Below are 14,905 nucleotides of genomic sequence, written 5' to 3'. Positions count from 1 at the left end.
ATGACACCCACAGCAGACGTACCAACAACCAAATACTTAGGGGAACAACTAACTTCTTGTCACTAGTCAGGGTGAGTCACACTGGGAATTGAAGCAATGGGAAGCTTGAACTGCCACTGTATGTGCTATTGCTGTTTTCTGGATATTAAAGGTCTTCACCTTTTAATACCACCCTCTCCGATTATTTGATATTTAAAATTACAGTAACACCTTCCATAAGCAATAGTTTTTAAAACTTCTGCTGGGTTGATTCAAACTGCCCTGTTATACTAAAACACTAGTAGAAATCTTGAAAAGGGCACATTTTAATAACTGTGATAAAAGTTAGCTGCCCCTGCAGAATACTTAAAGATGAAATTCTGATATACTTACAGATTGCTTGGACAATCATTGTATCTACTTTGTCTGGGCTGAATTTCAGCTTGTATCGGGAGAGGCTAAAAACAAAGATATCGTTATTAGCTACACCCCTGGCATTCCATTGCAAAAACCATATATTCTCCACCTGTTTTATTTTGCATGAATGAGTCCAGCTGTAGACTCATTCACACTTGTTTAATTTAAAGCCAAGGACTGGCCTCTGCTGGACATAATGGGAAGTTTGGAGAAGCACTGCTGCCGGTCCGTCCCATAACAACTGCAGCACACACAGTACCCAGTATGATGGGCGGAACCAAGGCACCAGAAAGGAGAAGAATGACTGGCTGGCTGTCCCTCTGCATAATCTACACGCACTCAGTGGCAGGAAATTTGCTGTTCGTTACTTTTTGCAAATTTCTTCACAAAAACAAACAGCGCAAGTATTTCCAGTTTTGCTGTGGCTGGGACTGATCCATGGGAAACAGTATCTGCGAAGCGGTGAAACTCAGGAGTATGACTGTAAAGAACTAACAGATAAACTTCCCTTGTCCTTCTATCCACATTTTAGCACAAGCCCAACATATATACTTTTAAAATACATTCTAGGATCTCGCATCACACATTTGGATTATGTCAAAATAAAACTCTGCATGTACATAGGGATTTAGATCTTCAAAAAGCTGCACAAACATCAATTCTCTCAGTTAGTCCAGCAAGGAAGGTAACGATCTCCATTTTAGAAGAATAAACTAGAAAGGTTCAGCAACTTGCCCAAGGCCATGCAGTGAGTTCCTCTCAGAGTCTGGACTGAAACTCAAGTTTCTGGCACCTAATTGTGTACTAGTCATGGCTCTGTGTGCAGAGCTACTGCTCTGCTTAAATCTACAGTCAAGAACACTGCCTTTATTTAATGTTTATATTATGTACCACTGGGATATGTACAGTCATGGAGATATAAATTACATATCTCCATGAAACACTGAGTCCAACATTTACATTAAGCACTGAGGTATCAGATCTCAGTGGTGTTGGATTAAATTTAAAATTAAATGTTCATATTGTCAATGACTGCATTTTAAAGAAGATACTACTCAATTGCATACGTAATATACAAGAAAAAGCTACTCAACTCAGGTTAATGCTACAGCACATATTGAGAGGTCTGACTGGCACCTATGGTGCTAAACACAGTGAACCTTGCAAGAGCTTGCTTCTAGAGCAAGATTTAACCAAATTAATGTGCTTAGACTTTGGACCTAATCCTGTATTCATTTCACACCCCGGACTCCCTCTGATATCAAAGGGAGTTTTGGGTGTCCAAGGATGCAGGAATGGAATAAAGCTGGTGGAAAGTACAGAAGTACAACTTCAATGGCAACTTACCTATGCGCCAATCCTAAACACATAGCTGCCATTTCCCGCGATGGAAGGCCAGTGATAAGCCCCTCGATTTGAGAACGAATTCCTCTCATTAGTTCAGTAACCATTGGGCTATGAATACAACTTAAGTTCAGCTTGTCCTATAAAATTAAGGTGAATATTAGGTGTTAACCAAGTTAATTAAATCCTCTTACAAATTCTCTTTCAATACTACTATATATTTATAGTTTTTCTCCTACTAAGGTATAATTGTTACCCATTTATGCTAGGCAAAAAGTCAGAAGCAGTGACAACCTTCACGGGTAATAAACATCAGGATTTCCACTACTGTAATAATTATATGTATTTTGCACTTTAACATCCTGATATCAGGAGCAACAAGGACTTGTAATAAGGTCCTGTATACTCTGCCCCTAAGCTCTGGGGCAACACCAGGATTGTGTAAGTGATTAGTTCTACACTGCATACTAATTTTTAAGCAGTTTTCTCTAACCACCACCCACAACTGTGTCATTGAACAGAACACAGTAGGAAGCGGAGGGTTTGGTACCTGGCTCTGGTTCTGAGGAAGGAATGAGAGATGGTTTGGGTTTTGAAATCGCAGGAACAAGTGAGGATTTTAGAATATAAACCTAATGCATCTCCTCTATACTTCCCCCCTTTCAGACAAGGGCTGGAGAATACATGCACATATTTGGGGATTATGGGGAATGTGAACTCCCAGCAACCCTTATAACAACCAACAGTGAATAAGCACATCAATTGGATGTTTCTATAAATAAGGTCAGTAGGGCAACAGTTTGTATTTATGCTGTCTGCTTTCACAGCTGATACCCCACTGAGAAAACAAGAAGTGTGCACATCCGAGTGCTGTTTCAGGTTTGTCCATTTGCAGAGCAGACAACATCCTATCAAATTATATTCAGCTCACATCTGAAAATTTCTCTTTCCATCTAAGAACTAGAAACTTTTTTCTAATGAAAGCTCAATCTGCAGCACACTCCATGGCTACAGGACCACAAAACACAAAGGCCCTTATTCATAACATCTCAGCAGAATAAAACCAAATTAGAGAAGCAAAGTCAGTTTTCACCTTTATGACACCTCCGAGTTTGGCATCTGCTATGGCCAGCTGTTCATGGGCATCTTTTGCCACGATCTTCTTTAGAATTTTCTTCAAGTTCTTGCTGAGCTTGCCCTCAACCAGAGCTGTGGATGCTGTAGAGGAAAGAAGAGAACAAAGATGTGGCTAAATAAACAAACAAACAAACAAAGCTTTCTAAAATCTAACAGGTATTAAAAATACCATGTCCAACTTGATACACAAGGCTGTACACTTACATTCACACCTCTGCAAGCTACTATACTAACCAAAATTGCAGTTGAAATTTTTTGACCCTGCGGTCATTTAAATGAATGTCGTAAAATGTTAGCACATTTGCTGTTCTTAATTTGAGAATATTTCTCCTCTAATTTTTCCCTCCTCCCTATATATGGAAAAACACCAGGACTGACTCCTAATTCTGCCAACTTTGTTAACGATAACAGTCCACCAACTTCAGAGATATACTGAACATCCCCAGAAGCAACTCCAAGAAGATTTGGCATATAATTGAGTTACCCAATCCATTTTCAGACCCCCTGAAGTCATACATCACCAGCCACCACAGGCAATAGTCCAGTATTTACTCTCCGCTGATGATGTTGCAATATCCATGAAAGCCCACTGAAGCATGAAGTCAATTTGTGGGGATGGCAGAAGTCAGATACGGCCCTTTTTAAGGTATGTGATGTGGATTTGAGGAGTTTTAAAAAGAATCTTTATTTTGAAGTATAAATAAATCTATAAAAGCTTCACAAACCCACATGGCATATTTTAAGAGGTCACTTATGCAACTCCCTTGACACGTTCACTCCATGCTCCAGTGATCTTCTGTGATTGGTACAACATTTACAGCCTAGCGTGTGAAGCAGAACCCAGTGACCCATTATTTTAAAAAAACCTCAAAGAAAGAAATAGAAGAACAAATGTAACTGCTGTGATAAATGCCCTCTCATCATTGCTATTTGGGACATTAGCTATGTAACCTTAAATCTGACAGATAGTTCTTAAACCATTTGATATTTAAATAATGCTTAGCTACATATTTATCACTTCTCTTCAAAACAATTTACAAATCCATCATAGCAATAATCATGTGAGCTAGGTAGTTTAAATATCCCTGATTTCACAGATTCCTTAACTAAGGCAGAGAAACTGGGTGATTTGCCCAACTCACACAGCTTCAGTATCACAGTAACAGTTAGTGCAGTTAGAATCCAGGAATTCCTGGCACCCAGTGCTATAACAAGGCCACACTCATGCTAGATAGTGTGCACGTACGTAAGTGGGGAAAAAACAGGAATTTCAATCTCAGTTATGATTTCATTGCATCCCATGTTTAAAGGTGGTCTCCTTTCCTTGTTTTGTTTTTTATACTAGTGATCCCAACAACTCTAATGTAGTGAGACTCATTGTTTGGCCAAAATGCTACATTTGACATTTATCAACTTATTTTACTGTTATGGACACACAAAAACACTGCATTCAAGAACAGGAGTCAGGCCACCCGTAAATAACTATTAGCCTATGTTCTTCTATCACTTCAGTTCAGATTATTCAGAGCCTATAATGCTTTTGTGCTTAATTCCTAAGAATCACTCAAGTGGCAGGTTTTGCATGTGATTTACAAATAATTCAGGAATTCATGATCATAGAGAAATAGGCATTTATTGAATACACAAACATATCCATCATACATTGCCACGAAGTGCAGCATAAACAGCCCTAAAGTATTTATTACTAGCATTTTATCTGTTGTCTCAGTGGTAGTGACGAAACGTTGAATCAAATCATTAGAATTCAGTACCAACAACAATACATCATTGACAACAGGGTTCTATTCTCTACTGATTTGTGCACTCATGACCATAAACACAGGAGCAAATAACTAGATTTCAATATTTTTATCTAGTGTCCAGAGGCATGGCAGCTGCCCCAGAAAACAAATAGTTATGTTCTTTGTTCTGAAGCAACTGTAATCTAAAAGATAAACAATGAAGACATAATAAGAGGGTGAGAGGAGAGTATGAGGCATATAATGAAAATATGTGATTGGCTCTTTTCAGAAAGAACCCAGCTGCAAAGTTCAGAGTTAACTTTCTCATCTTTACTTACCAGCAAGTGCTTCTGTTGTGTCCTGAAACTTTTCAAAGTGTTTCAACTTCACTCTAGAGAAGAGAAAATGTATTTTTATATTCAAGTTTACAATAGAATATCCCGGTCCTTCCCTCTTCCTTTATAATGCATAGCATCTGTGTTAACTTCCCAAACCCCCATCATAAATACCTACTTCCCTAGAACATCACAGGAGGCTGAAGTTTGATTTTCAGATCTCCCAACCTCCACATGAAGGGAAAGGGAGTCCGAGTCTTGGAACTGTAGGTCAGCTTTCAGACCCCTGTTATTTCATCACCCAAGTCCCACAAAGATCTTGCTAGAGACCTCCAAAGAGGTGAGAAATCAAGATCTACTATTTCTAATGAAAAAATACATACAAAAAATTTGAAAAAAAACGTGAGGCCATCTTTTTGTTTTGCAGTTCATATTTAAAAGACATCAACTATTCAGATTTCAACACTACTCCTTTGATTAACTAGTGAGAGCAAAGAATATGCTCTCTACTGTAGAAGAGCACCAGGTCTACTAGAGTTGAGGTTACAAAACTCTTTGTTTCCAGGTTGACTCTTCTAAGAGCTCTACAATCCAGTTACTTGGATTTCCTTGAAATTTACTGACTCTCATGGCGGCACAAGGTAGACATCCAAATTTGGGATCATTTGACCAAGGGATTCCTGAGATACAGGCCCCCCCCAAAACAACTTTTCTTAAAGTTAACAGATTGTATTTTTTTTTCCCTGTATTTTCTGTATTTTTTCTGTATTTTGCATGGCACCCACTACCCCTTGGAGGAGCAATACTGAAACCAGCATTTGAAAAAGTTTAGCTCTTCAGATAGGCACATTCCTAACACTCACAAAAGCCAAATGGATTACACTGCACATGTGCAAACAGTGCCCAAGAGGTATGCTAGGTCGCCACGACTCACAAAACCTGTATGAGTCAAGGGGACATATTACAGCCAAACCTGAGCAACACCCTGGCACTGTAAGTTTTAATTTGGCCTTGATGAAAAAAAGGGGGGGGGGGGAGAAGAATGAAGGCATGTACCTACAATCTGTGTTTTTTGTTTTGTTTTTTATTTTTTATTTGGAGGAAACAATCCAAGTGTAGCAGAAAATTCAGAAGGCTCAAACTATTTTTGAAAAGAAAATAAATTACACATACAAATGTTCACTTGGATGGGGAATTAGGGGGTAAGGGGTCTGGGACTGCAGAGAGGGGAGAGAGGATAATGGGGCAGGAATAAACGGGTGGCAGAGCAAGCGGCAAGGATATGGGGTGAGAACACAAGATGGCCCCACTTTCCCTTCTTATGTGTGACCACAATCCGCGGTGTCAGACTCCTCCCTGCCCCTCCACATGAACAGACGTCTGGGGAAGCCCTACCCTTCTGGGTGAGAAGCTGAGAACAGCCATGCTGGGAGCATGCACCAAGAATACACTGTTGAGGCTGAAAGGTAAGGGGTGGAAAACAGTCACACTAAATGCATATCACTGGCTCTGGGGATGGGGTATGAGAACACCTACTGACATTCATGTGTGTATGGAAGGATTTTCTAATCCCCATCAGTTTACCAGGTCCAAGTAGCCTATGGACAGTTCCCAACTACATCAGCTGTGACACCTCCTCAGGCCCAACTTCCTCCTCCTTGTGTAATCTCCCTTTCTGTTATCTAAAGAGTTGCACTTAAGAAGCCATCGCGACCCAGGACAACTATCTCCAGACCCAGATTTCTGACTCTAGTCCAATTCTGATTAATCTGTGTCAGAAAAAGTTGTGTTATCTTTAACAGAAGCAAGGTCCCAGATAAAGCTATCCTCTCAACTTACAAAATTGCACTTGCGTCATCTCCAACAGCAGCTCAAGGCTTATGCTGCAAGGCTGAGTGAGACCAACGTCTTTTCAGAAAGATCAGAACTGCATAACTGGACCAGACCAAAGTCCATTTAAGCTAGCATCCTGTCTGACAGTGGTCAGCATCAGACATTTCAGAGGAAGGTGTAAAAAGCCTGCAGTGGGCAGATGTAGGATACTCTGCTATAGCCACACCCACCAATGTTAGGTTTCACCCTGATCTCAAATACTTTGACTGGCTTAACCCCTGAAGACTGAAGTTTAATATATCTTCCAAAAGTTTGTCAAACTTAGGATACTCTTTATATCCATTTTAATGTCCAATCCCTTTTAGAACATTACGTTTTCAGCTTCAACGCCTTCACGTGGCAATGAGGTTCACAGTTTAATTATACACTGTGGGGAAAAAGTATTTCCTTTTATCAGTTCTGAATTTCTCAATTTTTAATTCCACTGGATCTCCCCTTGTTCTTGGGTCAGATCGTTCTTCTAACATTTAAAAGCTCTGAACTATACTGAAAACAAAGCAAGGCCTTGCTCCTTAATCTGAACATGCAGTTATCTTCCAAAGCCAGGCTGCCAGCCCCTCATCAAACGGCTTACATTTTATTTGCCTTTTCAGGTGTTTCAAATTCTCTCCATAAACTGTCAACTTCCTGGAGCTTCTTCTCATCTAGGACCTGTGGATACAAGATAGAATCATTAAACCAATGTTTAAAGATGTTTGGGATCATTGTTCAGTATAGAAACCCTGACCCCACTTTTTATGGTGTGTCCTTCCTGAAAGCTGATGTTAACTGAGTCAATGGGGTAGCTCTTAGCCATCCAGGCTATGACCACTGCTTACCATTTTCTCTCCAGTTCTGCCCCACCAATATTTGATCATGTTAACAGCATTTTACTTTCAACAGGAACACAGCTACTGTATTGTTTTTCACCCCCCAATAAAAGCAGGCCCTTTCTGAACATCTACATTCTCTCTCTCTTTTTAAGAGCCAGCCTTAGTAGCATGTGTCTCATTGCCAGTGACCTGGGACCAAACTTACTACTGCTTTGTGAACACACCAGCTGATCAAGGACACTACCACCAATGGGAAAATACAAAACAAGTCACCTTCACAGAGAGCCTCAAGTTACTTGAGGAAGAAAGAGGCCACTTCTAAAACAGAGCTCGCCCCCTTTGCAGTACAATAAATCCATGCCAATACAGCCTCAAGAGTAAATTTTAAAGACATTACACTTGGTTAATACACTGATATTTCAGCTTGCTGTCCAAAAAAGAAATCCTTTAGGGGGCAGAGGTGAGTTGAGATCACAGTTATACTTCTCCACCATATTTCTTCATTCACTTAATTTGCAGTGCACTAAGGCCTGGTCTACATTACAATGTTTCTCCTGCCAATGTAACTCGCCCACTACCCTGACCTAATAACTCCACCTCCGTGAGAGGCATAGCACTTAGGTCAATGTAGTTAGGGAAATGCAGTGTCCATGTAGACACTATTACTTACATTGCCTGTTGGCTGTCAATCCCATGCCAGGCTCACAGCTGGAGCCACCCCACCTCTCACCCCAGGGCTGACAGCACTGGGCTCATGGCTGAAGCCCCACTGTCGGAGGGCTCCAGCGATGAATCCAGTGCAGGGCTGACAGCCCATCAGCCCTGGGGAAAGGGGGATCCAGTGGTGAGCCCCATGCAGGCCTGATAGCTCAGGCTGTCAGCCCCCCCACACTGTCCCCTTAAATGGGGGCAAGCACTCCAGGTAAGGACATGCACCACTGACAGGAGGATAGTGTGGATATGAAAAACTGCAGCAACTAATGTGGTGGCTGTATGTCGACATAATTTAGGTCAACAATTTTATAGCGTAGACAGGGCCTAAGAATTCTTAGTAAAATGCAAAGGAGCACTGCACTAATCTTTTTCAAAGATATAAATGTGGTTCTTTGTACCATGTTCAAAAACCATCGTGATTTGTCCTCACAAATCAAATACAGCACAACTACAATTTAACACAGAAGGAATGCTGAAATCATTCTGGGTACCATGCAAATGAGCGAGCCACTTTGCTTCCTCCCAGATTTCCAAATCCAGACCAAGACGGTTCTTTTGAACTGTATTTTTTCTTTAACTTAACTATTAACTAAACAAGTAAACACAGTAACACATTTCCCACAGAGCTATAAAGCAAAAAAAGTCTCTGGGCCACCTAATATCTTCCCTTACCTATTGCAGTGGCCCCCAAACTTTTTACCTCACACTCTCCCTTACCCATCTGCGCTCCACTGGCCCACGGAGTTGGGAGTGGAGGATGCAGACAGAGATAAGGGGGACGAGGCTGGGGCCACAGCTGGACCCTCTGCCAGGGGTTAAGGCCTGCAGCCAGACACAGATCCAGCAGAGGATCCCCAGGCATGGGGCAGGCAGGCAGCCAAGACCCCGGGCAGAGAGCTGGGAGCGGATCCCTGAGCGTGGGGCTGGCAGCCGGGACCAGGAGCAGAGTTGGGTGGCAGTCCCTCCATCCCCATTCTCCGTGGGGGCCCCAACTACAACACCCTCGCAACATACTCTGCGCCCTCTTAGGCATGCCCAACAGATTGAAGTCCTCTATTGAGTCCCCCAATTCCAATTCCTCCTTCTTATTCAGAAATTAACTTTTAAACCAGTGGTTTTCAACCTTTTTTCATTTGCGGATTCTTAAACAATGTCAAATGGAGGTGCAGACCCCTTTGTAAATTCAACCTGTGGTCCATGGACCACTGTCATAGAAGTCTTAGGTTGAAAACTGACTAACCAGAATTCAACTATAAATGTTGTAAGTTCTCGGCAAGGCATTTGACACAGCGTGAGAAAGGTGCTAAACTGTGTGCTTCTATGGTGGTAACAGCACTTCTGGGGTATTCACATACATTTGACTGATGAGAACACCAGAATGCCTTTTCTGGGATCTGTAATCTGAAAAAGTGCCGCAATGGCTTAACAATGAAGGAAAAGAAGCAGAGAGAGGCAAAAAGGCATCCTTTAAAAAGTGGAAGTTAAATCCTAGTGAGGAAAACAGAAGAAGGAATTAGGAAGGCCAAAAAAAGAATTTGAAGTACAACTAGCCAAAAACTCAAAAACCAATAGCAAAAAAAAAAAAAAAAAAAATTAAGTACATCAGAAGCAGGAAGCCTGCTAAACAGCTAGTGTGGCCACTGGACGATCGAGATGCTAAAGGAGCACTCAAGGGTGATAAGGCCATTGAGGAGAAACTAAATGAATTCTTTGCATCGGTACTCACGGCTGAGGATGTGAGGGAGATTCCCAAACCTGAACCATTCTTTTTAGGTGTCAACTCTGAGGAACTGTCACAGATTGAGGTGTCAGAGGAGGTTTTGGAACAAACTAAAACTAGACAGTAATAAGTCACCAGGACCAGATGATATTCACCCAAGAGTTCTGAAGGAACTCAAATGTGAAATTGCAGAACTACTAACTGTAGTCTGTAAAACTATAATTTAAATCAGCTTCTGTACCAAATGACAGCAGGATAGCTAATGTGACACCAATTTTTAAAAAGGGCTCCAGAGGTGATCCCAGCAATTACAAGCCAGTAAACCTGACTTCAGTACCGGGCAAAGTGGTTGAAACAATAGCAAAGAACAGAATTGTCAGACACATAGTTGAACCTAATTTGTTGAGGAAGAGTCAACATGTTTTTTGTAAAGCGAAAATCATGCCTCACCAATCTACTAGAATTCTTCAAGGGGGTCAACAAGCATGTGGACAAGGGAGAGCCAGTGGCTATAGTGTACTCAGATTTTTCAGAAAGCCTTTGACGAGGTCCCTCATCAAAGGCTCTTCAGCAAAGTAAGCTATCCTGGGATAAGAGGAAAGGTCCTCTCATGGATTGGTAACTGGTTAAAAGATAAGAAACAAAGGATAGGAATAAATGGTCAGTTTTCAGAATGGAGAGAGGTAAATAGTGGCATCCCCCAGGGGTTTGTTCTGGGACCAGTCCTGTACAATATATTCATAAAATGATCTAGAAAAAGGGATAAACAGTGAGGTGGCAAAATTTGCAGATGATACAAAATTGCTCAAGATAGTTAAGTCCCAGGCAGACTCAAGAGCTACAAAAGGATCTCTCAAAACCAGGTGATTGGGCAACAAAATGACAGATGAAATTCAATGTTGATAAATGCAAAGTAATGCACATTGGAAAGCATAATCCCAACTATAAATATAAAATGATGGGGTCTAAATTGGCTGTTACCACTCAAGAAAGAGATCTTGGAGTCATTGTGGATAGTTCTCTGAAAACATCCACTCAATGTGCAGCGGCAGTCAAAAAAGCAAACAATGCTGGGAATCATTAAGAAAGGGATACATAAGAAGACAGAAAATATCATTGTCTCTAAATAAATTCATGGTATGCCCACATCTTGAATACTTTGTGCAGATGTGGTTGACCCATCTCAAGAAAGATATACTGGAATTGAAAAAGGTTCAAAAAAAGGCAACAAAAATTATTAGGGGTATGGAATGGCTGCCGTATAAGGAGAGATTAATAAGACTGACTTTTCAACGTTGAAAAGAGACAACTAAGGGGTGGGGGGGTATGATAAGAGATCTATAAAATCATGACTGGTGTGGAGAAAGTAAACAAGAAAGTGTTATTTACTCCTCCTTATAACACAAGAACATGGGGTCACCAAATGAAATGAATAGGTAGCAGGTTTAAAACAAACAAAAGGAAGTATTTTTTTCATACAATGCACAGTTAATCTGTGAAACTCCTTGCCAGAGGATGTTGTGAAGGCCAAGACTATAACAGGGTTCAAAAAAGAACTAGGTAAGTTCATGGAGGATAGGTCCATCAATGGCTATTAGCCAGGATGGACAGGGATGGTGTCCCTAACCTCTGTATGCCAGAAGCTGGGAATGGGTGATGGGATGGATCACTTAATGATTACCTGTTCTATTTATTCCCTCTGCGGCACCTGGCATTAGCCACTGTCGGAAGACAGGACACTGGGCTAGATGGACCTTTGGTCTGACCCAGTATGGCTGTTCTTACGAAACTTCATTTTTCATAGTCACCTTTTGTTGATGCCTTACACAAGTCTGCAGACCCCCGGGGCTCCATGGACCAGAGGTTGAAAACCACTGATTTTAATGAAGCCCTGGCTCTGTTGAGTTTTGGATTTCTGTATCATTTTACAGGCAGACAATGTGGCTCTCGTAGCAATAGCACAGTCAGAAACATCTGGGGGGAGGGATAGGTCAGTGGTTTGAGCATTGGCCTGCTAAACCCAGGGTTGCGAGTTCAATCCTTGAGGGGGCCCTTTAGGGATCTGGGGCAAAAATTGGGGATTGGTCCTGCTTTGAGCAGGGGGTTGGACTAGATGACCTCCTGAGGTCCCTTCCAACCCTGATAATTCTATGATTCTATGATCTAGAGAAGGAAGCTACAGCTAAGTAGAGCAAAAGGTAACATCAGCTAAGAAGTTCCACTTCAGACTAGCACGGCCGTGTCCCAATTCCAATCTGGGCTGTTGCACACTATCACAATACAAATATCATAAAATAATTTAACATACTCTAAGATAGGTATTTTTGGCTGAATCCTGCTGGTGGCATTTTCTAAAATTAATGCCGGGTGACTCCCCTCCTTTCATTAAAAATTTCTTTTCTACACTCAGACTCTGTGCTTGCAAGAGGGGAAGTATTGCCTCTTAGAAGCATTCAGGGGATGGTGTGTAATTTTCCCATGTTACTGGTTTTGTGCTCTATTGTTCAAAAGGAACCCCTAGATATTAAGCCAGGCCCTGGTTGCTGCTGATTCCACCTGGCAGACGGGTTACAGATTACACCAGTTCAGCAGCATGGCACATCAGCCTATCTCTGCTTATGTAAAGATAGAAACTGAATCTTTGCTTTTCAGGTATAGCGGATGAATTCTCCCAATTTCAGCCAGAATGCAAATGCACGTGTACACCAATCAAGCCAAGCATTTTACATAAAAAACAACAGATGAACTTAAATACAATACCTTGTAAATACAGTATTTAAAATATATTAGTATCATTGCTATTACGTTTGCCTCAGTCCTTTCACTTAGGAACTACAGGCATGATATCAATTACAACAAATGCTAAAAAGTCCCAGAAATTGATGCAAGGTGAGCATATTTAAAGGGAAATAACTGAGGACTAGTTAGGGGCAAACACCACAATTTCTGTTAAGAGTTGATAGAATTCTGAAAGCTTTTGTTTTGTTCCAAAACTGCTGGTTAAAATTAAAAACTGCATTACCAGCTTGTTGTTCTTGGATGTGAACAGGAAGTCAGTCTTTGATAGCACAAGAGATCACAATGAAATGTTGTAGCTGTAGACCTCTGGCCACTGACATTTACAAAAACAAGGAAGCGTCCTTGTGACACCTTAGAGACTAACAAATTTATTTGGGCATAAGCTTTCGTGGGCTAAAACCCACTTCATCAGATGCATGGAGTGGAAAATACAGTAGCAAGTATATACACACAGTACACGAAAAGATGGGAGTTGCCTTACTAAGTGGGGGGTCAGTGCTAAGGAGGCCAATTCAACAAAGGTGGAAGTGGCCTATTCTCAACACTTGACAAGAAGGGGTGAATATCAACAGAGGGAAAGTTACTTTTTATAGTGCTAAGGAGGCCAATTCAATCACCTGCACATCCTCCAATGTGGTCTAGGCCATCATGTGCCAGCAATGCCCCTCTGCCATGTGCACTGGCCAAACCAGACAGTCTCCACGCAAAAGAATAAATGTTTTTGCTGATACAGACTAACACGACTACCACGCTGAAACCTGACATTTACAATTACACTTAGTCAAACAGAATATTGTAAATCAAACCTCATACATCAGGATAGAAGCTGACCTCTGCAGGGTTAGCAAAGGCATTTAAACCTGCACTACACTGCATGATGGGTTACGTCCCTTTTACCCCGCCAGACGCATCCACGAATTGCCACGGCCCCAGGCAGGGGTCACAACTACCCTCCAAGCAGCCAGGCGAGGCAGACAACGATTTCGTAGGGCAGGGAGCGGGAGTAAATCCTCCCGGTCCCGTGCGAGCCTGCTCCCGCCGCCTGCACACCTGGGGCACGCCAGAGAGACGGGACTCCGCACCAGAGCCAGGCCAACTCCTCCCCGACCTCGCTCCCCAGCTAGGCTCGGGGCGCCAGGCGTGAGGGCCCGGCCCGGGCGACCAGCGGCTGACGGAGACTGGCCGCTCACCGCAGCCACGTGGGTGGGACCCAGACCCCGGGCACGGCGCGCGCGCGCACCCCCTGCCCCGCGCTCCTGCCGCAGAAGGGGCCTCGGGAGCTACGGGTCGCCCCATCCCCCGTGCGCGAGCCCGGCCCGCCCGGGGAACGGCGAGACGAGGCGGCGGCGGCACGCGGCCCCGGCCCCGGCCTCACCTTGAAGACGGCGTAGCCGGCCGCGGTCTCGAAGAGCACCAGCATGGCGGGCAGAGGTGCGGGGCCGGGCCAGCGAGAGTCAGGCGCCGCCGGGGGAAGCGCGGCAGGACTCGGCCACGTGCGGCGAAAGGGCCGCAGCTCCCAGCGGCAAGACGCAGCGCACACGGCGAACCGGAAGTGAGGAGACCGGAAGCTGCCCGGCCCCGCCGGAAGCAGGGGGCGGGACTCAGCGGATGACGGAGCTGGAGAGAGAGGAAAGAGCGCTGGGCGTGGCCCCAGTGGATGACGGGGCGGGGCTGTGAGAGAGAGCGCGGGGGCGGGGCTGAGCGGGTGACGTGACTGGGCTGTGAGGAGAGGGCTCGGGCCGGCTGGGTGGCAGGAGGAGGCTGTGGGCGGGCTCAGCGGGGGTAAGAGCTCTGCTCAATCCCGGCTGTTGATCCCAGGGCTCCTGGCAGCCCAGGGGTGGCGGTATCAAGTGGAGTGCCCCAAGGGTCGGTCCTGGGGCCGGTTTTGTTCAATATCTTCATAAATGATCTGGAGGATGGTGTGGATTGCACTCTCAGCAAATTTGCGGATGATACTAAACTGGGAGGAGTGGTAGATACGCTGGAGGGCAGGGATAGGATACAGAAGGACCT

The 14,905-nt window shown here is 43.5% G+C and overlaps 1 protein-coding gene and 1 non-coding gene across 2 annotated transcripts in view; both read right to left on the bottom strand.

Moving 5' to 3' along the window:
* NOP58 (NOP58 ribonucleoprotein) overlaps window positions 1-14,457 on the bottom strand; it is a 36,199-nt gene extending 21,742 nt beyond the window's left edge. The window contains exons 1-6 of the mRNA XM_048869563.2: window positions 14,268-14,457; window positions 7,422-7,498; window positions 4,958-5,010; window positions 2,834-2,958; window positions 1,744-1,880; window positions 373-437 (exon numbers count right to left, since the gene is read on the bottom strand). Coding sequence (XP_048725520.1) covers window positions 373-437; window positions 1,744-1,880; window positions 2,834-2,958; window positions 4,958-5,010; window positions 7,422-7,498; window positions 14,268-14,312 — 502 coding nt within the window. The 5' untranslated portion in view covers window positions 14,313-14,457. The remainder of the gene's footprint in view (window positions 1-372; window positions 438-1,743; window positions 1,881-2,833; window positions 2,959-4,957; window positions 5,011-7,421; window positions 7,499-14,267) is intronic.
* Window positions 4,591-4,679, bottom strand: LOC125645247 (small nucleolar RNA SNORD70). The gene has a single exon (XR_007359260.2). It is a non-coding gene; the product is annotated as a small nucleolar RNA SNORD70 (small nucleolar RNA).
* Window positions 14,458-14,905: the final 448 nt, after the last annotated feature.

This window comes from Caretta caretta, chromosome 11, assembly GCF_965140235.1.
Source record: "Caretta caretta isolate rCarCar2 chromosome 11, rCarCar1.hap1, whole genome shotgun sequence".
NCBI classification, from domain to species: domain Eukaryota; kingdom Metazoa; phylum Chordata; order Testudines; family Cheloniidae; genus Caretta; species Caretta caretta.
This window is presented reverse-complemented; position numbering and strand designations above follow the sequence as displayed.